General features: G+C 43.1%; 1 protein-coding gene across 8 annotated transcripts in view; it reads left to right on the top strand.

The window, feature by feature from the left end:
- LOC147012715 (uncharacterized) overlaps positions 1–27,402 on the top strand; it is a 286,616-nt gene that overhangs the window by 231,377 nt on the left and 27,837 nt on the right. For all 8 annotated transcript variants that reach the window (XM_085853811.1, XM_085853813.1, XM_085853814.1 and 5 more), the window contains 10 exons: positions 6,789–6,842; positions 7,086–7,139; positions 8,176–8,229; positions 11,464–11,517; positions 11,608–11,652; positions 12,397–12,450; positions 12,766–12,819; positions 13,891–13,944; positions 22,472–22,543; positions 23,330–23,365. In XM_085853811.1, coding sequence (XP_085709937.1) covers positions 6,789–6,842; positions 7,086–7,139; positions 8,176–8,229; positions 11,464–11,517; positions 11,608–11,652; positions 12,397–12,450; positions 12,766–12,819; positions 13,891–13,944; positions 22,472–22,543; positions 23,330–23,365 — 531 coding nt within the window. The remainder of the gene's footprint in view (positions 1–6,788; positions 6,843–7,085; positions 7,140–8,175; positions 8,230–11,463; positions 11,518–11,607; positions 11,653–12,396; positions 12,451–12,765; positions 12,820–13,890; positions 13,945–22,471; positions 22,544–23,329; positions 23,366–27,402) is intronic.

Consider the following 27,402-nt stretch of genomic DNA (forward strand, 5'->3'; position numbering starts at 1 on the left):
AGAGAGATTGTGCGAATGTGAGATTTGTCAGGTTTGAAAGACATATTTGAAGTGTTTGACCATCTTGTGATTTTTTTTCATGGTCTGAAGAGAGGGAGGAGGCTGCAGCCTGCTTGGCTGAAGGATAAGGGGTGTCATGGCAGATGGTAAAGTCATCAGCAAATGGATAACGAGGTTTTTCTCGGGAGTTGGGGAGATCATTGATGAAGATCAGGACTAGGACTGGGCCCAGAACACTGCCTTGGGTCACACTAGCCTCAACAGGGAGAGGAGATGAAAGGATTACATTGGTTGCTACATGTTGACTCTGAGAGTGAAGAAAGTCAGTAAGCCACGTGTGGAGTTAGCCTTAGATGCCATGTAGGCAGACAGTTTAGAGAGCAAATTCGGATGCCAAACTGTAATGAAAGCACAAGATATGCCCAGAGAGATGGCCCTGATCTTTTGTGTGACGTTGAGGGCCTCCTTCAATTGTTGGGTGAGTGGAACCAGCATGTCCAACTTGGAGTGACCTGATCTGAATCCAAAACTGGTATGAGATGAGGTTGTTCGAGAAAAGGAAGGATTTCATATCGAGTGCATTTTCGCGAATCACTGCTCACCTTCACTCTTTCATTCCTCTGTTTCCCCGACTTTGGAATAAACTCCCACACTCTCTTCAATCCCATTCTTCCCTCCAGGTCTTCAAGACAGCCGTTCACCACCATCTCTTATCTTCCCCCATCCAAAACCTCGATCTTTTCTACCCCTGTTAATCCACCCCAAACCCACCTCCTTCAAATTCCCTGATTTCCTTCCTGAAAGTCCCTGTAATATCCATCTTGTATACCCCGTGTTCCCTGCCCCATCTCTCTCCCTTCCACTGATCTCCGAATGTCTCTGTTCCCGATTGTTTTGTCCTTCCCTCTCCCGTCCCTCTTGTCTCATCCCCCCCTTGCTGTCTATTGTGTGTTCGCTCTCATACAAGCCTTGACAATGTGTACAAAAAACTATAAAAATAAAAAAACTGCGATGATGCAATGATATCAACAAATTCCATGACCTTTCTGATTATTGGAAGTAAGCTGATAGGTCTGTTCTTGAGGGGATCTGTTTTTGCACCTTTTTCTGTACTGCGGTGATGTTGGCAGATTTCCAAGAAGATGAATATGATCTTGCGCAAATGACAGGGTGAAAAGGGCAAACAGAGGATGTGCAAGAGCAGCAGAGCAGGTTTTTAGGACATGTTAGTTGATGCCGTCTATTCGAGTCATGGAGTCAGAGTCGAGGGTTGAAAGAACATCCTCCACCTTCTCAAATGCAAAAGATACAGAGTTCAGCAGCATTTGGGATTGACAGGGAAGGTTGGGTACGAAGATTTAGGGGTTGGGGATACAAGATTTGGAAGCAAATACAGAATTGAGGCATTCAGCCTTCTCAAGAGCGGAGGTGGTTGTGGTGCCATTTGAAGTAAGGGTAGGGTTGGAAGGGGAGCATACTCCAAAAACACTAAACCATACACCACCAGGTTTTTAAAGAGGGAGACGAGTTTTAAAGTTCATTATTGAGCCTCGACAGATGTTGTTGTCTGGCTTTCCTGAAAGTGGACGCACCCTTGTTGCAGACTTTTTGGAATGCACTGAGATTGCCTTCGGTCGGATTTGCCTTCCAGGAAGAGAAGGCAAGTTGTTTCAGAGCAATTGCCTCACTACAAGATTCAGTGTACCATGGGTACGAAGAAGGGTAGAATAACCGAAGACGAGAGATAGGATGAATATATATGTGTGAGAGAGAGAAAGAGAGAGAGAGAGAGAGAGAGAGAGAGAGAGAGAGAGAGAGAGAGAGAGAGAGAGAGAGAGAGAGAGAGAGAGAGAGAGAGAGAGAATGAATGAATGAATGAATGAATGAATGAATTCCCAGGCTGAGTTAATGTCAGGGGCAGTAGATATGGGAGACCAGTCCTGAAGAGAGATGGCTGCTTGCACTCCCTGCCAATCTACTTGAGTGAACTGCCAGAGTCACGGGCGTTGAGGCAGCTCTCTGAGAATAGCCAGAGAGATGCTGATTTTCACAAGCACTTGATCAGATGAATCAATTGGAGCAGAGGAATAGCAAGAGACATTTGCGAGAAAGTTAGTCATCACCAAGTCCAGAAGGGAGGATTTGCCATTAGGAGAAATCCAGGTTGGAAAGTTTACAGATTGAGTCAGTCTCATGGAGTCACAGTCCTTGTCCCGTATTGTGATGAATATCCAAGCTCCTCCATGAGCCTTCGATCGACATCTAAACAAATAAGTAATTATGTTTATTATACAGATTACTGCTTCTGTAATATTATCAAATCATTTTCCATTCCATTATATTATCAACTATATTATTTGGAACTTGTAACAGATGCAAGATTATGGCAATTTAACCAACAATGGACTTACAGCACCTGAAACATCCGATGTGGACTGTAACTACAAATAGCACAATGTCTATTCACTATTCACCTCTTCTTTGTGTTTTTGGTGCGAAAGAATGAAGGAATTCGTCCTCGCATTGATAATTAATTTGCTCAATTCACTCATTTGCTCAATTAGGAATTTGGGACAGTTGAAGCAGGGTGACATATAATATTGTTGCGAATTCTGGCCCGTCCGGCGTGCGATCGGCCGCTTGACTCGAATGGCGACCGCGTCGCCCACCGGAACGGGCAATTCAGTCGTGACCCTCCGGGAACTACCGCCAGGAGCGTCACGGGTGGGGGTTTAACCACACCACAACTCAGTCCACATTCTACCCGTGCGAAATAGGGTCCGATCGCCGAATGGTCGATATACCGAAGTACCCGCGCAGATAGTGTACCGAGGAGTTGTACCACACCACAGGTCGACTCCGGACATGAACCGCTTAAGCGGCTTGTTCCATACTACAGGGATAACCGAGCGGAGTTATCGTCGACCTTGACGGTTCAGATTAGTTACCGGGTGTTTTAAAACCCACTATTAATCCCTTACCTGATGCAAGATGCAGATTCAAACAAAGGAAAGGATGCAGCGAAACGGGAAACAATTGGACCAGCACATTTATTGCGGAAGCACGGAAGGCACGTATATTACAGTCAAGCAAGAAAACACAATATAAGCAAGCAGATCTACAAGCGAATATGATTTACACTGCAGGAAAGTCAGTTTTGGCTCGGGGCCAGGGAATTATTCCCCCAAAATCAGGCCCCCACCTTTTTTCTCCTTTGACCTCTGGCTCAAATCGCACCTCCCCCATGCCAAAGCGTGGGTGTTTTGGGTGGGAGATCTTGGCGGGAGATATTTAAGCAGGAGGTTTGGGCGGGAGATGCCCCTTCACACCCTGGTTGCTGCTGCCACTCCACTCCTTTCATCCGTCCCGCGGAGATTGTGATCGCACGGTGCTCATTGAATGGCGAGTGGCGAAGATGTGGTAGCGTAGTTGTGGAAGGTGGCATCGTGTAGTGAATGGCGTGATCGTTGAGATGTTGGTTGTGGCGATGTTCGTTGTTGTTCTTGCACCAAATTAATGACAGCAAAAGAAAAACGACTAACTGAAGAATAGCAGCCCGAATGGATCACATATATTCCCTCTAAACGGGTTTGGGATAACTCCACATGAACTTACCGATATATCTCACCTGAGGACCCTTTATGGTGTAATGCGAATTTCCACAGCCGTAACAATATAGAAACCCAGCACTTGCTTCTCTCAAACCAATTGATGCTCCTTTTCCAATAACAGAGGTGTGGAATGATGTTCATGTTGGTAATCAGTGATTTTCCAGCCTGACATGGAGTTATGTCCTCTTCTTCGTGTGGATGTGGATCAATAGTTTGCTTCGTTATCAAGATGGGGACAATCGAGAACTCCATCTTGCTGTGAAGCAGAAGGTAAACAAAATCAGCACATAACTGTCTTAAACAAGCGACATTCCTTTTCCAAGAAACTCGCAGATAGGATCAACAACAACCCCACCACCCTGGCTTCATACGCACCCTCTGGAACTCCAAAAAGCTATCAGACTATTTCACGAAGAGAGTAGTTAATGCACGGAATTGTGTGCCTGGAAAGGTAGTGGAATCAGAAACAGTAGGGAGGTTTAAACTGGAATTAGACTGGTACTTTGAACAGAAGCACTGGGGAGAGAGGGGTACAGGTAAATCGATAGGAATGGTGGGTAGGTGAAATATATGTGTGTGTGTGTGTGTGTGTGTGTGTGTGTGTGTGTGTGTGTGTGTGTGTGTGTGTGTGTGTGTGTGTGTGTGTGTGTGTGTGTGTGTGTGTGTGTGTGTGTGTGTGTGTGTGTGTGTGTGTGTATATATATATATATATATATATATATATATATATATATATATATATGTATATATGTATATATGTATATATATATGTATATATATATGTATATATATATGTATATATATATGTATATATATATGTATATATATATATATATATATATATATATATATATATATATATATATATATATATATATTTATATTCCATTCCATTGAGACCATACTCTGGATGTAGAGCGTTGGTGCTGCCGAAGCAGTCTCCTGGGATATGGGGCACATTCCTGGACAGGTCACGACTCCAATACAGGATACTAAAATGGCTCAATCATCCCAGAAAGCTGGTACTCATTTTTCCGATCTCAGAAGGATTACAGGTTGAGTCAATTCTACCTGGTATTAATTCAACGGCCAAGCAGGATTTTAACTCAGAACCCTAGGATCCCAAGCCCAGCACCCTAACCATTAAGTCAACACCAGACAAATATATACCTGGATTCATATATGTACATGTATATGTATGCCATGATTGTGATGTCTCTGAGAAGGTGTTTTAAAAAGGTGTAAGTGCTGCCTTTGTTTATTTACTCCTCACCCTAAAGCGTTCGTTCCCAATCCACCCCCCCTCACTCTCCCCAATGCTCCACCCAAAAATAATTAAAATAACATCCTGGTGATGTCTCTTTGCCTTTTCCACTGTTTTCCTCCCCACTACCCTCCCCTCCTCCGCCCCAGTGAAATCAAGTTGATAATCTGATAGAAAAAGTATAATCTGATAAAATAATCACAGATCAGTGGTCTCTCTGTCTTCAACCACCTCCTCTTCAGTCCTGCACTCTCTGCCGTCTCCAAGGTCCAAGGTCCCCCCCCCCAGGTTTCTGCAGGGTGCACGTGATCCCCCAGCAACCCCCTTCTGGTGGAACTCCTAAAATCCTGAAGCACTGCTCACCTCTATTCATACTTTCCTCTTTTTTTCCCACCTGTGGAATCAACTTCCACATCCTCTTCAATCTCATTCCTCCCTCCAGGTCTTCAAGACAGCTGTTCACCACCATCCCAGATCGTCCCCAATCCAAAACCATTATATTTTCTACCCTTATCAACTCAAATCCCAAATCCCTCCCTTAAATCCCTCCTCCCTCCATTTTTCCAGTTTTCCCTCCTTGGAGTTTCCTTCTGCATGAAAATGTCCATCTTATCCATTTCATAAACCTTCTCCTACCCCTCTTTCCTCCCTACATCCCTTACTTGCCCAAGTGTCCCTCTATTTTGTCTCCCAACCCTGCTTTTACCATTTCTCTCATCTCATTCTACTGTTCCTTTTGGTCCATTCCATCCTGATGCATTCAGTGTTAAACTTCTTCCACGAGCCTAAACTTTGTATAAAAAGAAGGAATTTATGTGATGTTGGTAGATTGCAAATCAGATTTGGGATAGACAAAGAAGGATCACTGGAATGGTGAGGACGATGTCAGCTCAATTCGGATGAAGAATGAATCATTCTAAATGCCCAAGACCAAGGACACTACATGAATAGCTTTTAGAAAATGACACCTCAGCCAATCGGACAAGTGTGGGTTCTGCAAGGTAGAAACAGAAAGCAGGAGCCACCTCTTATTGGGATGTAAAAAACTCATGTCAGAACAGCTGTACACACAAAGGCACAGCAAGGTGTGTAGAGTAATCCATTGACACATCTGCAAAAAATTCAATATACCAGTTCCACAAAACTCATGGAAACATGAAACAAAAACAATCAATGAAAACAAGAACACAATGGTCACATATGACCTGATGATTCCATCCAGCGTGAACATTGAAAACAAAGCACTGCGACTGGACATAGAACTCAGATACAAAAAGGAAAATGAGGCATTGTTGATTGAGGTTTCAGTAAGCAGTGATTTTGGTCTAAATAACACAGAAATCAAGAAAATGACCAAATATCAAGACATGAAGAATGAAGTGAAAAGATCCTGGAAGTTGAAGAGTGCTGAAATTGTACCAGTGATAGTTGGAGCAATGGGGATGACAAAGAAGAACCTGACAAATATCCGACAAGCCATCCTTGGGAACATTACCACAAACGAACTACAGTTGGAGGCTGTCCGTGGCTCAGTGACGATCCTGAAAAGAGCCTCCGAGAGAAAACTCTGAGAACAAGAAAATTTCACAATTTAGCCCATGAATCACGATCCTTCACCAAAACGAAGGTGGATACTTCGAGACCTGGGAGGGCTGTGCTCCATATTCTGAAACCCAAATTATTGAGATAACAATCAACGACACACACACACACACAAACACACACACACACACACACACACACACACACACACACGCACACACACACACACACACACACACACACACGATTGCAAAATTCTGTCTCCCACTGAGTGTGGGACAGGCTAATAATAAGAGTTGTTATAAGTATTATTATTATTATTATTATTATTATTATTATTATTATAACCTGCTCTGATAACCTGTTTACAGGGAACGAAAGGGGAGGTTGGGGGACCTGGGACTCCTGGTGCTCCTGGAGAGAAGGTGGGAAATCCATTTTTAAGGAATAGATGTCAAAATTCATCTTCCTCCTCTTTTTTTTCACAACTTCTCTGTTATTTCTTCTTCAACACCTTTCACCTATCTATGAACACGTTCTTTGCAGGATAATATAGTCAGCTTAATTGTTTTGCGTTGTATAACTTTTCACACACCAGTGTTGTTTATCTTCTCCTTCATCTGAAATTCTTCACTGCCCCTCCTTTTTGTTTGTTTTCTCATTATTAGGGCACTGATGGCTTCCCTGGACAGACAGGTCAGAGTGGAATTCCTGGACCACAAGTGAGTGCGTTATCAATTCTTACAGATTTGCTGAAAGGTGAAAAATGTCCATGTGGATCACATGTCTCGCTTTGATAGTTCGGTTAAACTGATATAATCAGAGGAGAATGAATTAAGGAGGCAAGAATTGATTCAGCCAATCTTATCATTCAAAATGACTTCCATCTATGTTCAATGAAATCCAACAAACTTGTGTACGTACCTCATCGGTGTCGGAAGATATTTTAATGTGGGATGGGTGGGCAAGACTGCTGAATTCTTACTAATTTGAACGCAGAACTTGGCTGCGGGTCATATCATTTGCTGGGGGTACAGCTGTGCTGCTGATGCAGTGCCCCCCCCCCCTAGGTGAGAGCAGGAATACAGAATTTGATCAGGGTGCAGGCGACAGCTCACCTACTCCAACAAATGCTTGCGGATGGGATGCCCTGTTTAACATCCATCCGAGTGATGGCACACACAATGATGAATCACCTTAGCTGTGAAATGCTGGGGTGACAGTTTATAGCTTAGTCGGGATTCAAACCCAGGCTAGACAGGTTAGAGGTGAGTATGCGTACCTCTGCAGGCCATCATGCCAGCCCACCACTCGGGTGAAGGAAAAAGTGCAAAGCCATTTTACATGAGCTCGGAAGTGACGTTAACTTTCGCTCACATAAAATGGGCAATTTTAAAACTGATGGGGAGGTTCACATAACTTGGGAGCAAAACCATGTGACCCCCCACCCCCCTCTGACTCACAGCTTTGAATTGTGGGTGACAAATACTAAGAAATTCGAAGTAGACTTATGGAATTATAGCAATAGGTGAGCAATCTGTGTTTACAATTGTCAGCATGTCATCAAATGGATTGTCATTTCTCACAGCATCCTGCTCTGACACACGACGGTGCAAATCTTTTGTATACTCGCGTGTCCAAGCAGCCGTGCTGTGGTTGCTGCTCTGTGTCTTATGCTGGATTATATTTATTCTCATGTTATTTTATGTTCACCCGAATTGAAACATGCGGTTTCAGCAACATTATTTATTTCTCCAGGGGCCACCTGGTCTTGAAGGCGAGAAAGGCTTACGAGGCACACCTGGAGAGCAGGTATCGGCTTAAATAATGCTGTTGGTATAGAGGGGTGGTGTGAATATGAACAAGAGAGGGGTTTGATATCTTTATGATTTGTGATTTTTGAGAGTTTCATGGAATAATTGAAAAGTTCTTCATTCTGCGTTGTCCATATTTATTTATTTATTTATTAATTCATCATTCTGGCATGGATGGATAGCGCCTGATGAAAATCCATGCGATTTGGGACTTTAAACCGTCTGGTTTTAGCAAGATTAATGGAAGACAATCTTCAATCCCAGGACGGTGGTTTTGACATTTTCCTTGGAATACAACTCTGCTTTACGGAATTTTAATATCGGTCCCCACGGTTAACAAAGGCAAACAGGTCAAACGTTGGAAAGCTCTGCGATATTCCTTGGAAATCTTCCAAATTACTATGGATGATCGCTGAAATCTATCTGTCCAGGTTCTTCCCAACATCTTTGATCTTTCTCATTTTTCACATTTCTACCTTTAATCAATCTAATTCTTGCTTTTCATTTCCATTTCGTTAATTTTCCTCTCTTTTATCTCTCCTTTACTCACAGTTTCTCTCTTTATCCTTTTCAATTTCTCTCGGGCGAAGTGAATTCTTGCAAAAAAAAAATATTTGTAAGGCTCACTTGGCTGCACCTGGATGGGCTTTGAGGGTTGTGGAGTCGCAGCTGAAACCCAAATCCTATCCAGGTTCCTCCTGATGACTCTGTCTTTGCTCTCTGCTTGTCCAGTTTCCTTCTGATGACCCCCATTGCAGTATTTGGTCTTTCATTTGATTGTGTAAGCATTGGTTTCAACTTTGTTTATAATTCTTCTTTTTCTATTTCTTCTTGTTCTTCTTCCTTGTCTTACCTTTAATAAAGGGTGAGATCCAACAGCACCAAACTTCTGCCCTGCCTTACTCTCCATTTTCTCCATGCCCTGCCTCAGACAATTCTCTCTACTTTTCAACCACTCCCAACTTATTGATATCCTGATCCTCACACGATCTTCCTCTTTTCTTCCTTCCTTGCTCCCTCAACTTAACTGCTCAATTGCAATTCTCTCTTTGTCCATCAGCACCAAGTGTCCAGCCCACTTCAGCCGGCTTTTTACCAATCTCCACGTCAAGCTCATCTGCACACTAATTACTTTCCAAATGGCCACACTGATTTATCGTAGAAGAGGACATTCTGCGGAAGTGGACATTGCTTCTCCAGATCTGCTTGTCTGGACCACAGACAGGATGGTGTGTGGCAGACACACATCTTGTCAGTAAGGATCCATGTGGCAATAATCAGGATGTCACTTGGTTCCTGGTCCCTCGATGCTGAATAGGGTCTTGGACTCTTTTGCAGCATTCTGTGATAGTAGTTCGACTTCTGGCTTCAAATGCAGCAGATGTCATGATCACATAATGTCTTGGAATATTCAGTTTGATGAAAAAATATCTCCACACATTGTAAATCCAAAGTCCAAATAATCCACCATCAACGTTGACCTTGGACTAATTTCCCATGGACTTCCTGATTGGGCAATTTCATGAAATATTTGCACCATAGTAGTCGAATACAGTTCAAGAGCAGTTATTTTGCCTTCTCAAGCTCATTGACTTTAATTTTGATTGTAATTGCTCTAATTTTAATGTGCAAATGCTCCCCCCTTTTAAAGGAAGGATGGCAAACACCACATTGTTGCATGCTGATGTACATATCAAGGTGCTTACAGGTAAATTGGAAGCTGTAGATATGGTCTTCTTTCGAAAATGGTAGATGATATCAAGTCAGACAATTATCTTAATCATTTCCTGGTTGTCATTAGTGATTGCATATTGCATCAAGATTCACTTGTAGATTTGCCCCACTGGTTGTATCATTCCTCCTGAGGGATAGCTGTGCCACTGATGTCCTTGCACATTAGAACAAGAATGTAGAATTTGCTCAGGATCCACAATAAGTCACCTACCCTTCGTTGAAAGGCACTAGTGCAACCTTTTATGGTCACCATCTGATACGAGCAGACTGGACATCCGGCTTCACATCTTTCCGGGGTATGGCACATCCATTGATGCAATACCCTGCCTGCGGGGCATCAATCGGACAGTTTATATCGTCGGTTGGGAATAAAACCTAGAGATGACAGCTCAGTGGCAAGTGCGCTCTCTCGGCACCATCCTGCTGGAACACTGAAGTCGAATGACTTCCTTACTTTTTCTGGCAAGATGCCTCGTTTTTGCTGGTGTCGTTGGTACTTATTCTTGCTTCTCGCTGTGATGGATCCCATTGAGGTGGATTCTCTCTGTGATGAAATGAAAGACTTCCATGAAAACTCTCTTTGTTCAAACACCTGTCGAATTTAACGTTTCACAATAGAAGGAAGACTCGTAAAATAGCGTTGTTGCTTTGACAACGGGTAGGACCATCAAAGCAACATCCTCCTCCATTGTTCAATCATTCGTGAAACCTGACAACCATGACTGATTATCCGCAAAATAAAATCCCAGAATGCACTTTTATGCTCCACAAATCCACCTCGAAGCTTTAAAACATCCTGGAAAAAACGGCCCTGTTGAGATTTCATGCTCCTCACTCATGGCAATTTACACCTCTTAATGCACAAAACAATCATTGCCTATAGTTTGCTGAATATCTTCACAAGCAAGGTTGTGAGTTAACAACACATCAAAAAAGGAACTTGTATTTATTTTGTGCCTCGACTTGGCTTAATGGTTAGGGTGGCTGGATTGGGATCCTTGGGTCCTGAGTTCAAATCCTGCTCAGCTGTTGAATTAATACCAGGTGGGGTTGACTCAGCCTGTCATCCTTCCAAGATCAACAAAATTATAACCAGCATGCTGGGATGATTGAGCCATTCAAGTATCCTGAGGTAAGGTAGAGCATAGAGAGGGAACATACACCAGAACTGTGTCGGAGTGGCGACCTGTCTAGGTATGCCCAATAGCCCAGGAGACTGCTTTGGCAGCGCCAACGCTCTGTACAGAGTATGGTCATAAATTTATCAAAATAATAAATCTTATCTCCTCAATTTATCCTTTTAGGTGGTTATTCATAAAAATTGTTTCATATTTTGGATTTTTTCGTTTTCTTTCCTGATTATCATTTTTTTATATTTGGAAGCTATGACTTAGTGCCAATACTGCACCCCCTCCCAATCTTGATTCCTACCTCCCCCACTCCCCTCTCACCCAAAACCCTTCATTATTTTCTTTATCCCTGACAATTTTTTTATTAGGGCCTTCCTGGACCAGCAGGTGCTCTCGGAAAACCAGGAAGGAAAGGATATCCTGTAAGTCATGAAGTACACACAGTTCACCGGTCTCGATGTTTGGTTTCTTCAAAATGCCATCGTACTAACAAACCAATGCTCTCCACACAGGGATTCAAGGGCCCCAAGGGTCCTCTTGGATTACCTGGCCCGGCGGTGAGTCCTGCTGCTTTGTTTTGGTTCACATCCGTCTTCTTTCTCGGTTACTGTTAATCTAGGTTTGAATTTTATCTTCAGGAAGTATTTTAATAACCAGCAGGATAATATTCAGCCATTTCACTTTGAGACCAGGCTGAGGCCGAGCGTGAATGTTTCCATCGACATGTACTCTGTTGCTCTCGTGAAATTTCTCATCATCAGCGCAGCATTGCTATATATACGGTCATGCTGCATACCCCACACCGTAGGAAAAGCATACATTTTGATTTGATTTTCTGGTCATATAATTTTTTACTTTGAGTCATGTGATGTTTACCTACTTCTTCATGTGTGGCTGTGCCACTGATACAGTGCCCTCTGCTGGTTAGGGCAGGAATTTAGAATTTGTCCATGATGCTGGCAATAGCCCGCCTACTCTTCGCGAAGGGCATCATGGGATCTTTTATGTCCACCAATGAATGCTGGCAGACGGGACGCCCAGTATCACGTCCCTCCGAAGGACGGCACACACATTTATGAATCACCCTGCCTGTGAAACACCAGAATGCCAGTTTATAGCTGGGTCAGGATTCGCACCCAGGCTAGGCAGCTTCGAGGCGAGTGTGCGTACCTCCAGCCCATATTCTTAGCCCACATTTTTGCCTACAGTTGTTGTGACACCGACAAAAGGCCAACCAGGATTGCACTTTGCTGTGAAATTAAAGTAAACTTTTGGAATTGTTGTTTGTATTTTCCACGCAGGGCTCACACGGAGAGCGAGGATCGCCAGGACGTGAGGGGCCTCCAGGAGCTGACGTACGTGCAGAAACCGTCGTTTTTGTGAAACATCAAAACATTCACATTCTCGGCTCACTGTATACTGGGCCTTGAGGTTAACAGTGTGGTGACCTGGTACAACCTGCTTTATACTACTGTTTTAATGGGATTTTGGTGCACACTGGGAAAGTGGCACAAAAGTAAGTTGTTGTTACAACTCCAGTACCATCGAAATTAGAACAATGGTGCTACTCCCCTTCACCCCCCCCCCACCAACCTACCCCCAGCTTCCCAAGTTAAAATCCTTTTCTTGTTCATTGGAGGTCTTTTATATTCTCACAACATTTCCTTCAGGGTGGACCTGGACCCCCCGGACCTCATGGCGCCCCTGGAGCAAGAGGAGAGCCGGTGAGTTTCACCACAAGAATATCGATAGAACTTTGCTTTGTTTTGATGAGTCAACCATGGAGTCTTGGCTTCGTGTAGGCCAGGCTGTCACCATGACGTTAATATCATGTCAGAATCGGCCACAAGGCTTGATGGGTATGATCAGTAATTATAATTTAATGGACAAAAATTTTAATGAAGCTCAAAAAATCTGCACACGTTTGAATACGTCACCCATCTCATTGCCTCCTTCTTCGTCATGTTACGATTCTCATATTTCAGTGCACCTTATACCATTTTTGGTTCACGAGTCAGTAAGTGACCACTATATTCGTTATTGTTGTGTGTCTGTCTGTCTGTCTGTCTGTCTGTCCGTCCGTCTGTCTGTCTGTCCTGAGCATAGCTCCGTGGGTTTTGATCCGATTCTGATAAAATTTGGATGGGAGGTTTATATCATGATCTAGTTGTGTTTTCCTGAGAATGGGCGTGGTCTGCCCAATGTGTTTTTAGGGGGTAGCCGGTTTCAAGTTGCATCTTCTCCGAGGGGGTTTGTCGAATCTGGCAGGGGTTTTCGGTATTTGGTTAGCCCAATGGCACCTGCATAGCCCCACGGAGCTCGATTTTTCATTTTCGTACCAAGGTCAAGGTCACAAGGTCACAAACTTAGAAAATATCAAAAAAAATCAATAACCTGGGCATCGAGCTCCCAGGGTTTTCAGCTGTTTTCAATGAAAGTTGGTATGCAAGTAGTGCTCTTCGAGTACTACAACTTTCATCATTTACGTTTTTCCCGATTCCCACCAGTTTGCCCATGGCGTCCCCTCGAAAGTCAAAAAATAAAAAAGGCGAACCGTGTACATTGCTCGTGAACCATCGCCGTCTCCAGACTTGTGTTATTTTATTTTCCTTTCTATTTCCTTCAGTGACAAATATAACAATTTACTCATGAATGTAAGAGTTGTGAACTCATGAACGCATACATTTTGTGCTTACACATTAACAGCATTGAGGTACAAATGGTTTATTTTGGAAGATGTAGTGAAGTTTTTTTTTTTTCTTCTCGTGCTCTAATAATCTCTGTCTCTCTTCTAGGGACCAATGGGACCACCAGGTGGAGTAGGAGCTTCCGGTTTGTCTGGTGAAAAGGTGAGTGATTAATTTTCAATGGTTAAATCATACACGTTGGGTAGACGATATACTGTGACGAGACCTGGGTCTTGATGGACCACGACCTTGTTGGGCTTTATCGCCCAGGATTACGGAGTGGTCTGATTGGCTGAACTTGAGCTGGATGTGCTCAAATATTCACGTGACCCCCTAGTTCGTGCCTAAACCATCCGACACGGTTGGGACCTTTCCTGCCAAAATGACAAAGCAAGAAGGCAGGCTCATGGACTGGCTAAATAATTTAGTTATAATGCAAACAAAATCACACTTTATACCGTAATCATTTAACACATACACACACACACACACACACACACACACACACACACACACACACACACACACACACACACACACACACACACACACCCCTGCAAAAAAATTCAATACCCACTCAGTTCCAGAAAACTCTTGAAAACAAAGCATTGCAACTGGATATAGTGCATTGGTACAAAAAAAAAAAATAAGATGGCATTGCTCATTGAGGTTTCAGTTCCCAGTGATTTTGGCCTAAACAATGCAGAAATCAAGAAAATGACCAAATACTAAGGTCTCAAAACTGAAGTGAAAACATCCTGGAATCTGAAGAATGCCTGAATTATACCAGTGATCGTTAGAGCAATGGGAATGATGATGAAGAGCCTCGTGGAGATCTTAAAAACGATCCCTGGGAATATGACTACAAACAAACTATATACAGTTGGAGGTTGTCAGGGGCTCGCTAACGATCCTCAAAAGAGCCCTCGGAACAAAACTTTGAGAAAAAGAAAACTTCACAGCTTGCTTCATGAATCATGATCTCTTATCAAAACAGAGGTGGATACTTCGATGCCCGAGATGACTCCGTTCCATCTTCTGAAACTCACACGTGGAGATAACAACTAATGACCCACACAACAAAACTGATGAAACCTTGAAACAGAATGGACAAAACACGGACACTGAAGGATCTTCTAACAACCTGAGCACATTTAGAAAGGCTGGGAAGAAAGAGAAGAAAGGAACTGCAAGTGGGGAGAGAATACATAAATATCAAAAAACCCATCCCAGCAGAAAAAGTCACCACATCGTACATCCATCCAGTGGTGGAGGAGAACGCACGTGTCACGTGGAGGTCGAGCCAGGAAACTTTTGGGCACTCCTTTGGCTCTCCCACCAGGCTGAACTGCAGCTCCTCCGAGGCTTTGACCAACTCAACTCCACTGAACTCCAACTGGATTGGAGTTCAGTGGACTTGATATGATGGGCCCAAGCATTCTCGCCCAGGCAAATATTACTCCTTGACTTTTGTACCCCTTGACAATCCTTAGGGTGGGGATTTCAACCCTGGGGAGATGTGGGATCACCTCTATAATTATACAATGACTATAACCTGGAGTTAGGGAAATTTGGCAGCATGTCCTCCAATCTATATCCATTACATATGGCCCATGCATGGCCATTCACAAAGTATGTCCACATACTTTGCAGTATGAACATTAAACACAAGTCCATCCACAAGAGCAATTAGCACTCCTTCCCATGCATGCTTTAATACTGATGGTGTAAGAGTAGATTTAGCCAAAAAATATAAAAGAAAACTGATTAAGTGTGTGAAATTCAGTGAACACATTGACATATACACACTGACGATCAAGTAAGTACAGTAGTTGTCAGAGTGGGTATTCTGACAGCAGCAGCATGATGAGCATGAAGATAAAGGCCTGTGACTGCATGTTTGACCTCAATTACAACAAAATATTCTTCTAAGTTTTCTTTTCAATCTCTTAACTTGAGTATCATGCTTTTCAGTTGTTTCTTTTTTGTAACAACCATGCAGGAATAGGTTCGGAAAGCTTCAGGTAATAATATTTCATGCATCTCTTCTTGCATTGTCTTGGAGTCACGAGGCTACCTTTCAGATCCTTTGCCTTTAAGAAAAATAAAACTTGCACCTTAAATACAGTAATCAGGTTCAACTGCTCAAATTTCTAACTTGAGCGAGTCACGAAGACCCATGTTAAAAAATAAATAAATAAATAAATAAAAACCTGCCTTTGAGTCTGTAATCTTCCGAAGCATAAAATGAGAGCAGAGCAAACATCCAGTTCTGGTTTTATTCAATTCCACTGAGTACTCTACAGAAGTTAATAAGCAGTGAAAGGTTCAAAAAGGGCAAAGCACATGATGAAATTACTTTTTAATTGACATTCTCTTTACAAGCTCTTTTGCCGAAAATTATTTTTGCAAGGATTAAATATCACATCCTCTTTCAGAACATTTGTTTGTTGAAGTGTAACTTATTCTTCATTAGTATGCAGCACAAGACTGCGGGGTGGCATATATCGGCTGAGGGTGCGGCTATGCCTCTGGCGCTTTGCTCTCTGCTGGTCATGGCAGGAATTTGGACATCCATCCAAGGGATGCTAGTTTAACATCCATTCAAGGGACGGTACACACTGATGAATCTCCCTGTCTGTGAAACATCAGGATGACAGCTTACAGCTGGGTTAGGATTCACGCCCAGGCAAGACAGCAGCTCAGAGACTAGTGTGGGTACCTCTAGGCCATCCTGGCAGCCTGAAGCATAATTAATGGGAATGTATGCTTTTCTTTTTTTATATTGGTGAATTGACACACACACACACACACACACACACACACACACACACACACACACACACACACACACACACACACACACGTGCAGCCTTGTGGCTGATGGTTACATCATTGGTTCGGGACACAGCAATGCACTGACACATTCCCCCTATTACCAGTACACTGGTGCTCATTTCTCTTAGCTCGGAAGGATGACGGGCTGAGCCAACCCCACCTGGTGTTAATTCATCGGCTGATGGGGCCGAAACAAGACCCTAAGATCCCAAGCCAGCCAAACTAACCATGAAACCAACGCCACGCTTGGTGAATGGATAAATTAAAGTGAAATACTAACTAAGAATGTAACGTTATGTTCCATCAGATAGGGAATAACACTTTACTGTAAAAAGTTTCTGGACTTGTCACGTTTGTCAAGTTGATCTCACATGAACTTTGTAAAATTGCCAGAAGTTTACACATGGCACGCAATGTTGTTCATTTCTCCTGTCTCTCACTTCATTACCACATCTGGTTTTTGCAACATGTTCAACATACAAATGAAGTTCTCAGGAATTTGAGCACAATCTTGGCATCACCGTCGGGATTGATGAGTAGAGATGAACTGTTCGAAAAGTTTTTGAGTAGCTGACTATTTATATCACACTAAATAGCTTGAGATCATTTTTGGTTCACGAAAAAATATTTTCACGAAAAAAATAAGGGACCACTATATTTGTTATTGTTGTGTATCTGTCTGTCTGTCTGTATGTCTGTCTGTCTGTCTGTCCGGAGCATAGCTCCGTGGGTTTTGATCCGATCCTGACAAAATTTTGGTGGGAGGTTTATATCATGATCTAGTTGTGTTTTCCTGAAAATGGGCATGGTGCGCCCATTATGGGCGGAGCCACGCCCAAAAAACATGTGTTTTTAGGGGGTAGCCGATTTCAATTTGCATCTTCTCTGAGGGGGTTTGTCGAATCTGGCAGGGGTTTCAGTATTTGGTTAGTCCAATGGCACTTGCATAGCCCCACGGAGCTCGATTTTTCATTTTCGTCACAAGGTCAAGATCACAAGGTCACGAACTTAGAAAATTGCGAATTGTGTTTTTAGGGGGTAGCCGATTTCAATTTACAACTTCTCCGAGGGGGTTTGTCGAATCTGGCAAGGGTTTTCGGTATTTGGTTAGCCCAATGGCATCTGCATAGCCCCATGGAGCTCGATTTTTCATTTTCGTCACAAGGTCAAGGTCACAAGGTCAAGGTCACAATGTCACGAACATAGAAAATTGCGATTTTGACATAAAAATCCATCTTCTCCGAGGGGTTTGTCGAATCTGGCAGTGGTTTCGGTATTTGGTTAGCCCAATGGCACCTGCATAGCCCCACGGAGCTCGATTTTTCATTTTTGTCCCAAGGTCAAGGTCAAGGTCACAATGTCACGAACTTAGAAAATTTCGAATTTTGACATAAAAATCACACGACCGCCCAAACTTTGAGAGCTATGATGACAATATTTTTTATGCATAATCTTGACGTCATTCCCCACCTAAAGTCTTGAAACCATTTTGCTCTATCTCGAACACCTTGCCCGTGGCGCCCCCTTCAAGTTTGTTTTTACGCTGATTTCATCAAAGTATGGATAATCCGAGGAGTGCGAAATGCCATATAGCCTATCTGATGTTATATTGTTCCTGGAATGTTCCAGAGGAAGTTTTGCACCAAAGGTCATAATCTTTGACCTTTATAGGTCACAAAGGTCAAATTTTCAAAGTTGTGGGAATCAAACCGGGTTTTTGACCTTCTTCGACGAACTAACTCCAATAAGCTATAGCACGTATCCTTTTTCCTTATTTTAATGTCCACAATATTGTTTTGTGACCTCTAAAGGTTATGAAAAGGTCAAATTTTTAAAGTTGTTGAACGAAACCGGGTCTTCGACATTTTGCAGCTAATAACCCGTCACTCGTACCACATCATGTTGATCATTTTTATAACTTGGTCAAACATTATCACATTGTCTCATCCTTGACTTCTGAAACACTCTACATCATCAAATACCGCTCATGAACCATCGTTGTCTTCAGACTTGTCTTTAACTATCTTCATTCATATATTTTTTCCCCACATCCTGTAAATTGCTTGTCCAAAATCCGGAAAATAATTTTCATTTCGACATAAAGTGGTGACACTGTAATGTCGTTTGGAGAAACTCCTCCATTCTATCATGGTCCCATTTATTCCCACCTTGTGGGTTTGGCCTGATAACGTTCTGGACTCCAGTTGTTCTTGAACTGCCTGGCCAGGCTAGACATTCGACTATTATTAATCTGGGGAGGAATTTGGAATTTGGTCGGAGTGCTGATGATAGCTCGTCTACTCTACTCTTCAACACCATGGGTTCTTTAACATACATCAGGCAATGGGAGCAGACGGGACACCTGGCTTAACAATTACCCGAGGGATGAAACACTCAATTGATACAGGTCAGGTGTGGGTGCATAAGCTGGAGCAGCGTGTCGCTGTGTCCACTTTCCACCAGTACTCCATAGGCCTCTGTCTGTCCATCCCTCAGGCAGATGCCTAGCCCATCCCGATCTCCTTGAGATGCTGATGAACCTCCTGCAACCATGAAGCACATGGTCAGCCGATTGCCCTCCTCCACCCATGAGGCTCCCTGCCTGAGAAAATCTGGTGAGCAGGAACAGTGTCAAGAAAATGAGCCACATGTTCATTCAGCCGCCGCTGACGCTCACAGACCAAACAGGTAAGAAATCTCAATTGAGTCGCTCTCAGCAAATACTCGTTGGATTGAAAGTCTGACCAGTGATAGCCAAGGATTCTCCAGATTGTAACACTGAAGCAGTGAAGTTTCCATCTCAGTTCCTCGGTCATAGTCCAAGTCCCAAATCCATAGAGCAAGACTGGAAGCACCAAAGACTTAAAGGCTCACACTTTCGTCGTCCTGCATAGGTACGGATCACGCCACACCCCATGATCCAGTGAATCCATGACTCCCCAAGCCTGACCCAGATATTTATTGACCTCTAACTCACAACATGCAGAGACATGAATCACTGCCAAGGTATGTGAATCTTTCTGTGACCTCAACATCCTCAACAAAAATAGGAACAGAAGAGATAGCAGCATCCAAGATGTCACTGAAAGCCTGGATCTTAGTTTTGACTAATGAAACCCGTAATCGCAGTGGCTCCTACTCCTCATTCAGCACCTCTCCGACCCCCGTAGGGATATCCAGCATCTCTGCAAATATGACTGCATCATCTGCGTAATCAAGGTCAGAGAACATGACACTCCCAAACGATGCACCACAGCTTGATCTCTCTGACATCCTCCCCAGAATCCAGTCCATAAAACTGATGAAACGTGTGGGGGCCAGTACACACCCCTGACGAACTCCAGTAATAACTGGAAATGAGTCAGAGATGGTACCACCACATCTCACAGCACTCTCAATACCAGAGTAGGGTTCAGACATAAGATCAATCAGTATTGGTGGTACCCCATGAAGACCAAGAATCCTCCAGAGGACATCCTGATTCACTGAATCAAACGCTTTGCAGAGATAACCATTGGCTGTGAGCTTCCCCTGTTGAAACTCTCGTCTGCGTTCGGTGAAGACCCAACGAGCAAAGATACGGTCAATCGTTGACCTCTTTGGTGTAAAGCCTGACTTGGCTGGGCACTGGTGCTCAAGTAGATGGTGGCGAACCCGATCAAGAATTATCCGAGCAAAGACCTTGCCCGGCACTGAGAGCAGCGTTACCCCCTCGGTATTTGTTGCAGTCCTAGTGATCACACTTCCTTTTCCAGAGAGGGACAACAAGGCCCCTCTTCCAGTCAGTTGGGATGATGCTTGAGTTCCAAACAGAGCAAAGAACTGCATGCAATGACACGAGTGCAGGATTTCCACCAGCTTTGAGAAATTCAGCATGAATGCCATAGATCCCAGGAGCTTTACCCCCATTTTAACTGGTTCACCGCAGCCTCTGTTTTCACAAAGGTGGATCACTGTTGATTGGAGGGTCAGCAATAGTGATAACACTCCGAAGATCCAAGTCAACAGCTGGTGGGTCAGCCTGGTACAGTCGCTCAGAGTATCCAGCCCTTCACTTCACTTCAGTCTCTTCTGTCAAGAACTCATACCCTCCACTCTAACTGAAGTACACCGAGGGATGGGCATGGAGGAACGCAATGCACGACTTCCTCTGTAAGCAGGACAAGAATCATTTAACCACATATGCTCTACCCCTTCACACATTCCTCGCACATAGGCCTTCTTGTCCACCCTCAGTACATGTAGAGTTTTGTGCCTCAGCTTCCTGAACAGCTCAGCTCTGCCATCAAGTCTTGCCCTGTGACTCTGGACAATAGTATCCAATTTCCCTTCGGAGATAAATTTCTTCTTGACCTGATGGTGGATTCCAAGACATCCACAGGCAACATCAGGGATGGTAGTCTTGAAGGCAGTCCACAACCCTTCAGGATCTCTGAAACACTCAATCCCCCCCCCCAACCACCACCAAATCCCCACTCAGCATGTTCACAAACTTCTCAGCGACCCTCTCATCCTTAAGCTTTCTAAAATCTAGCCTATTCTGGGATGATACCATTCTCCTGGATTTACACTGCAACTTCAGAGATGCTACAGCAAGCCTGTGGTTGGTATTGTGGAGCTGAGAACTTTGGTAGACCCTGCAGTTATTAATCCCCTCCAGCACCCATCTACGAGCACATGATCAATCTCCTTTGCCACACCACCTGCTTTGGATTACCAAGTCCAGTGATGAGGCTGTGGGTTCTGAAACCTTGAACTAACCATCCGAAGTCCACAACTTGAATTGATACACCTTGTTTGTAAAGTGCCGATCCAAGAGTTTACAGTCTGGTTGAGAATCAAACCCAGACCAAAGGGCTTAAAAGGCAAGTGCACCACATCCGAATGTTTCTGTCTGGCCCCAGCACTCCGATACAACCCATTATTAATGTGTTAATGACTTTTAATAAACATTTGTGTGTTTTTCTTTAAATCAGGCCTGCTATTTACTCATGAGCAGATTAGCATAAGGTTACTTTCTTGAAATGACAAAAACAATCGAAGAACATTGGTTGTTGTTTTAATTCCTTTCAAGGATGCAGTTCAGAAAATAAAATGTTGTCCACTATATTTCCAAAGAAAAGGGTAAATAGTGTGATGAGGGAGGGAGCATGAGAGGGTACAAGAGGAAGCTGTCAAATTAATGAGTAGGCACAGCTAGTCCACCTTTAAAAGCTGCTGATGTAAACATTATCGGTTGCCATAACAACCTAATGATAAAGGAAGAAGAACCAGGCAATAACTCGAACGGCACTTGGTAGAACACATGCCTCCGCAAAGCTGAACAGTTTACCTTTTGTATCCCACTGATTAGCTGGATCCCATTCTGGATCATTGAAAAAATCAGATAAATTCGTCACATTGTCACAGAGCCAACATGTCCACCAAGTTTTGTCCGAGTCTGTCCCTCGATTTTTGAGTCATGCTATTTATAGTTTTTGGCCCTTTCAATCATGACGAACGAATCACTTTTAAAATTCTAGTGTCCGGATCCGGATCTGGATCTTCATAAAATCTCATCAATTTGTCTTTGTCACACACCCAACCTGCCCACCAAATTTCATCCAAATCCGTCTTACACTTTTTGAGATATCCTGCTCCCAGATGGACAGACAGACAAACAACACTGAAAACATGACCTCCATCTACCTTTGGTTACAGAGGTAATGAAGACAAGGCAACAACAAAACCCTTTCTCGTTCAAAAACAGAGTGCAAAGCAACTTCACAAGAGAAACTGCAGGCAGGTTGATGCCGGAACAACCCACGCCATTTTCATGAACATGCTAATCCCTTTGTACGTGTTTCTCCAGGGTTCTACCGGTGAAAAGGGAGAACCAGGCGAAATGGGGTTTCCTGGAGCCAACGGTCGACCAGGCTCTTCTGTGGGTGCAACCATTCTCTTGCTTGTGACACCAATTGGCCCGCTGGCCCACCATTTCTCAGCCCTGCTTGCAATCATGGGCGATATGCTGTACTCTTAAGTTTGCATAATATCACTCTTTGAAAAGATCATTTTTGATGTGTTACTTTCCCACCAAGTGAAAAACTGTCTCTTGTTATAGTTCGAGCATTTTAGCTTTGGATTCTAACACCAGTGTTTCACTCTTTCAGGGTCACTGATTCTTCTTTACTAACCAAGTGATGAATCAAATGTTTGTTTAAGTTCATGCTTCCATGTCATCATTGTAATCAAGTCGCTGTCACTGTTGTTTCTTCACACAATAGCGTTCCTCCTTTTTTTAATAACTAGTGGATTTTCTCATCAAGGATTGATGATGGGATGGTATGGGATTTAACAGTATGGAAGGCCCAGAGAGAACAATAACAATAACAACAACAACCACAACAGCAATCTCTTGACCATTGGGCTTGAAGAGCAGCACAAAGGAGAATGGATTTCTTTTAAGATATCATATTCAGAAACGACTTGATGTTTCAAGTTTGTGTCTACGATAATGAAATTAAGGACTTCTTTGTTTGTGGGTTTTTTGGCTGCGCTGGATGCTATTGTGAACCATGAGCGCCCCCTCGTGATCCCTGCAGAGAATAATGATTCACATCATCTGTACTTCTCCAATGATTGCATGATTAATGTTATAAAATATTGGTTTATATGAACTCGTGATTTAAAAATTCCTTACAATAACCATGGGCGTTTGGTTTTTCAGGGCCTACCAGGCCTGGATGGACTTAATGGCAAAGATGTAAGTATAACATATGGTGCACCACCACCCTGTTTCATTTGAATCTTGCACACGCGATCTACCCATTCTCTAGCTTCATTACCTTCAGATGTGTGTTATTTTTAATGAAGGTTTTAATTGAACCTTGATTCAGATTGACCATGATCGACTTTCAGAGGGAGAATCTCCAATTTTGATTCCACCAAGAAGACTGTTTTTCAATTTATTAATTAATCTAAAGTCACTGGGCGCAAGGTTTGGTTAACATGGTGAATGTAGGATGAATTCAATGCACTCATCCTTGAAGAATTATTGCACCTGAGCAGCCCAATGTCATCGGCCATTGTCTTATTAGTGTAGGTCATTGTGTAATGTTGCATTTAATTTTGCTACATTATTTGAAGCAATATTTTTTTAAAATCCTTATACCCTAAACTACAAAACTGGGGTTTGTTCCAGTTTTTTTTTTTACAAAAACTCCTATATTTTGCAGCCATCTTGCGATGGCAATGGCAGCCATCTTGAATTTAAAAATTGCCACCATTAGAGCACCTTTTTTTTTTGCAAAATCTCAGCTATCAAACAAGCAAGACAATTTTTTATATGTCCAAAACCATATTTCTGGGGATACATAATGGAATAAATTTTACAGTTGTACCAATTTAATCGTCTTCATCTGATTCTTCTTCGAGTTTCTGATCTCGATATTCGGTGTTGGTGCAGTATCCATTAGCTTTGCAGTTACACATCTCTGTGCATGTGCGATTGTTCTGCCAACAGTTGCATCATCTGGAACATTTGCTTGCTTCACAGCCACACCTGATGAGCTCAACTACAGATACAAGTGCCGTCGGTACTTCAAACAGGATAGGAACTACTGTACTAACTGTGGCGTGGCACCAGCCTAGCGTGCAAGGGTCTGCAGTGACTGGGTCCAGTACAAGGTTTTGGTTCCAAAGTAAATGCTGGAGCCATGCACCAGCAGTTGGGGGATCTTGTCTACATACTGACGAGCAGATTGGTTCTTCAAACGTTTCCACTTCAGCTCTCCAGTTGTTTTTCGCTGAGTCAGTTGTGGAACTCATCAGCTGGCACAGAAACTGCTCACACCCCAATATGACGCCGGTGGATGGTGTCTCCTCAGTTTTGAATTGGGCCAGTGTAATGATTACAGCTGGTGTTGCTTCATTGAAAACCTAGAAAGCAATCTTTTTACCTTTACCTCGTATATGTCCACATGTATCGCAACCTGTTAGACTGTGAAATTTGGAAGGGCTGCAACTTTTGATGGGCTAAGATTGTCATAGATTGGTTTTAACGACACTTTTCTTTGACATTCACCATTTCCCATCAACATAGTTGTCTGAGGACCAAGAACAAGGAGTCTGCGCAGAGCAAGAACCAACACATCTGTGTCTTGTGTCATGATGTGCATGCTCTTTCTTGTTGCACTGATCTCCACTGTATGTAACATCATGAGTGTGTCAGCTTCCTCATGTTTGCTGACACCTGTTGATGGTTGAGAATCTTCCATGTTGCTTTGTACATGCAAATGTGTCAATGACACCATTGGTATCTTCAGCTAAATGACTTTGTCTGTCAGGTACAGAGTGAGGGAGTCTTTTGTTTCATGTTGGCCAGGAATACCTTAGATCCAGAAAAAGGCATATCACCAACATGGAAACCTGTTGCTGGTGGTGGGAGCCCTGACTGGCGACGTCTGGTGATATCCTTGATCGAGTTTTGTCTGGCATAACTGTCAAAGATCAGATGATTACCTTCATAATTCTTGCATCTGGTTTCTATGGTCCTTACAAAGGCCTCTCCCAGTTATTTGCAGGTTTAGGGTGACACTGAAGACATGAGTTCATAAACTGTGGACACGCCATCAATTACTCAGTCGATGTTTCTGTAATCGACAGATGTCACTTCTCTCTCAAGTTCATCTTCATCATGAACTGCCAAACCTTCAAGGACATACATGAGTTCACCCTTGCCTACAGAAGGAATAAAGGAGCCACCACTGTTCATCAGAGTGTAATTGATTGCTGTGAATTTGTGATTTGAATCCATTTCTTCAAGGCCGATTTGGTGACTGGACTTTGCTATCATCAGCATTCTTCCAAATAGCAGATTTGTAGCTTTCATTTCAAAATGTCCTCTCACATCTTTCAACTTGATGGTTTTGCGTGCATCCTCCAAGTTGAGAAAGTTGACTTTTGTCATGTGGTCCCATGGGTTTGTAGAGCCACAAATGTGTAGTTCAATGAAGGATTTAAATGATTACTGGCTAGTCTTCCATGTTCAGTTTGTCCTTTTCAAAATATTCAGGCATCACCTGTTTTGTCATCAAATTGTATCGCTGATGTGACGTGTCAGCAAATGGATTCCAGTGCTGTAACACTGCCAGCAGCTGTTTCACACTCTTCTCCCAGTGGGAACATTTGGCTGACGTCAAGTGGTGGTGACTAGTACGATATCATGTTGATATGCCAGTCATCTCCTCTGTCTCCTTGGCTCGTCTTGCCAATTCTGGGAAACAAAGACAGTATTTCAGGAGAGTTGCAGGTTTTTGGTGATTCCCTTTAAACCACCATCACCTTTTATAACTTTGGGCAGGAACTCCTGTCCTTAATCAACCCCGGTGCCTATTAATGGGATGTCATTCTTCGTCAGAGCAAAATCACCTGCCAGTAACTGTTCATGGTGATTGCATCTGTGTCCTTGGTGTTTAGAAACTCTTGTAATATATTCTATGATGTTTTTGGCATAATCCAGCCTGCTGTAGCTGAAAAAGTATTTCCACATTTTTCGGAGATGCCAAGTATAGGAACACATGGGGCTGCTTGAGTGAACATGTGAAGTCAATTTGTGCCATCACTTACTTCATATACATCTGTGCCCATTGATACATTGGGAATTTGCTGTGACTTGTCAAACTCATGCGGCTGTTTTTCCCTAGTTCAACTGTTCAATGACCATTAGAAGATGTTGATGGGCTTCCTGAATGCCTTCCTCTCGTTTGCATGCTTCTGACAATCTATCCATGTAGTCAGACCATGCTTCAGAAACTGGAGGCTTTTCTTTCAGGAATTCTGTAAACCAGAAATCAAAGAATACTTCCAATGTGATCTCATGAGCTTGAGCAGCATAGTTACAGCATGTTGATTCCCCATTCAATATATGATTGACTGTTACAATACTGTACAGATCCTTGCTCCTGGCTTCATCAAGTCCACTGTGCTCAACAGTCCATCCAAGTCATCGTAATGCACACAACACAATGCGGAAGCCACCGGGACATAACATCCACTTCCCTGAGTTATGGTCATGAAAATATTCTAACTTCAGAGCTCTTTTGCATAGATCCATGCCGAGTGTCACAAGGACCTTACAATGGCTTTCTGGATGTACAGCAACATTGAGTTGAAGTTTTTCAAGAACTGTTACCAGTGTCCTCCACTCATGAGTTGATGTATTGATAATAATAGGTAGTATATGATCTTGATCAAGATGACATTTGTCATCCGCTTTTGGAGTGCACACAGAATTGTATTCTGATCAGATCGGTGCTCCTTCTGCTAATCTGCACTCACCTGAGCCACTGAGACTATAGTGCAAGTTGCCATGCAAGGTCATGCTGTGCTGCTTCAATAACTTGATACGAACCCAGTTCAAAGTTTTCATGTTGTGAACTTTTACTGAGTTTGGGGTTTCCAGTAATAGTGCAGAACAACATTTCAGTGACTGTGATGGAGACATTTTGCAGGTTTGCTCACGCTTTGTCATCCAGTTTCAATGGCTCGGCCACAGTGTCACATTCTGATACATCTGGAGGGACCTGCTGGTAAATTGGAAGGGCAATCCCATGGAACGTGTTGCATCCATCAGCTGTGTCGACCTTGGCATCTTACGTTATCAGCTGAACACCGAATTGGAAAATTCTTCAATCATCCCGGGGGGTACATGTACACGGTACAATCTTTGAGATAATTTCCTTCACTCATTGATATGAAATCCCAATGCCACTGTGATGTGATATTGCTACGTCTCTCTGG

The sequence above is a fragment of the Eptatretus burgeri genome, chromosome 14, assembly GCF_056783735.1.
Source record: "Eptatretus burgeri isolate ZD-2024b chromosome 14, Ebu_testis_v1, whole genome shotgun sequence".
NCBI lineage: Eukaryota > Metazoa > Chordata > Myxini > Myxiniformes > Myxinidae > Eptatretus > Eptatretus burgeri.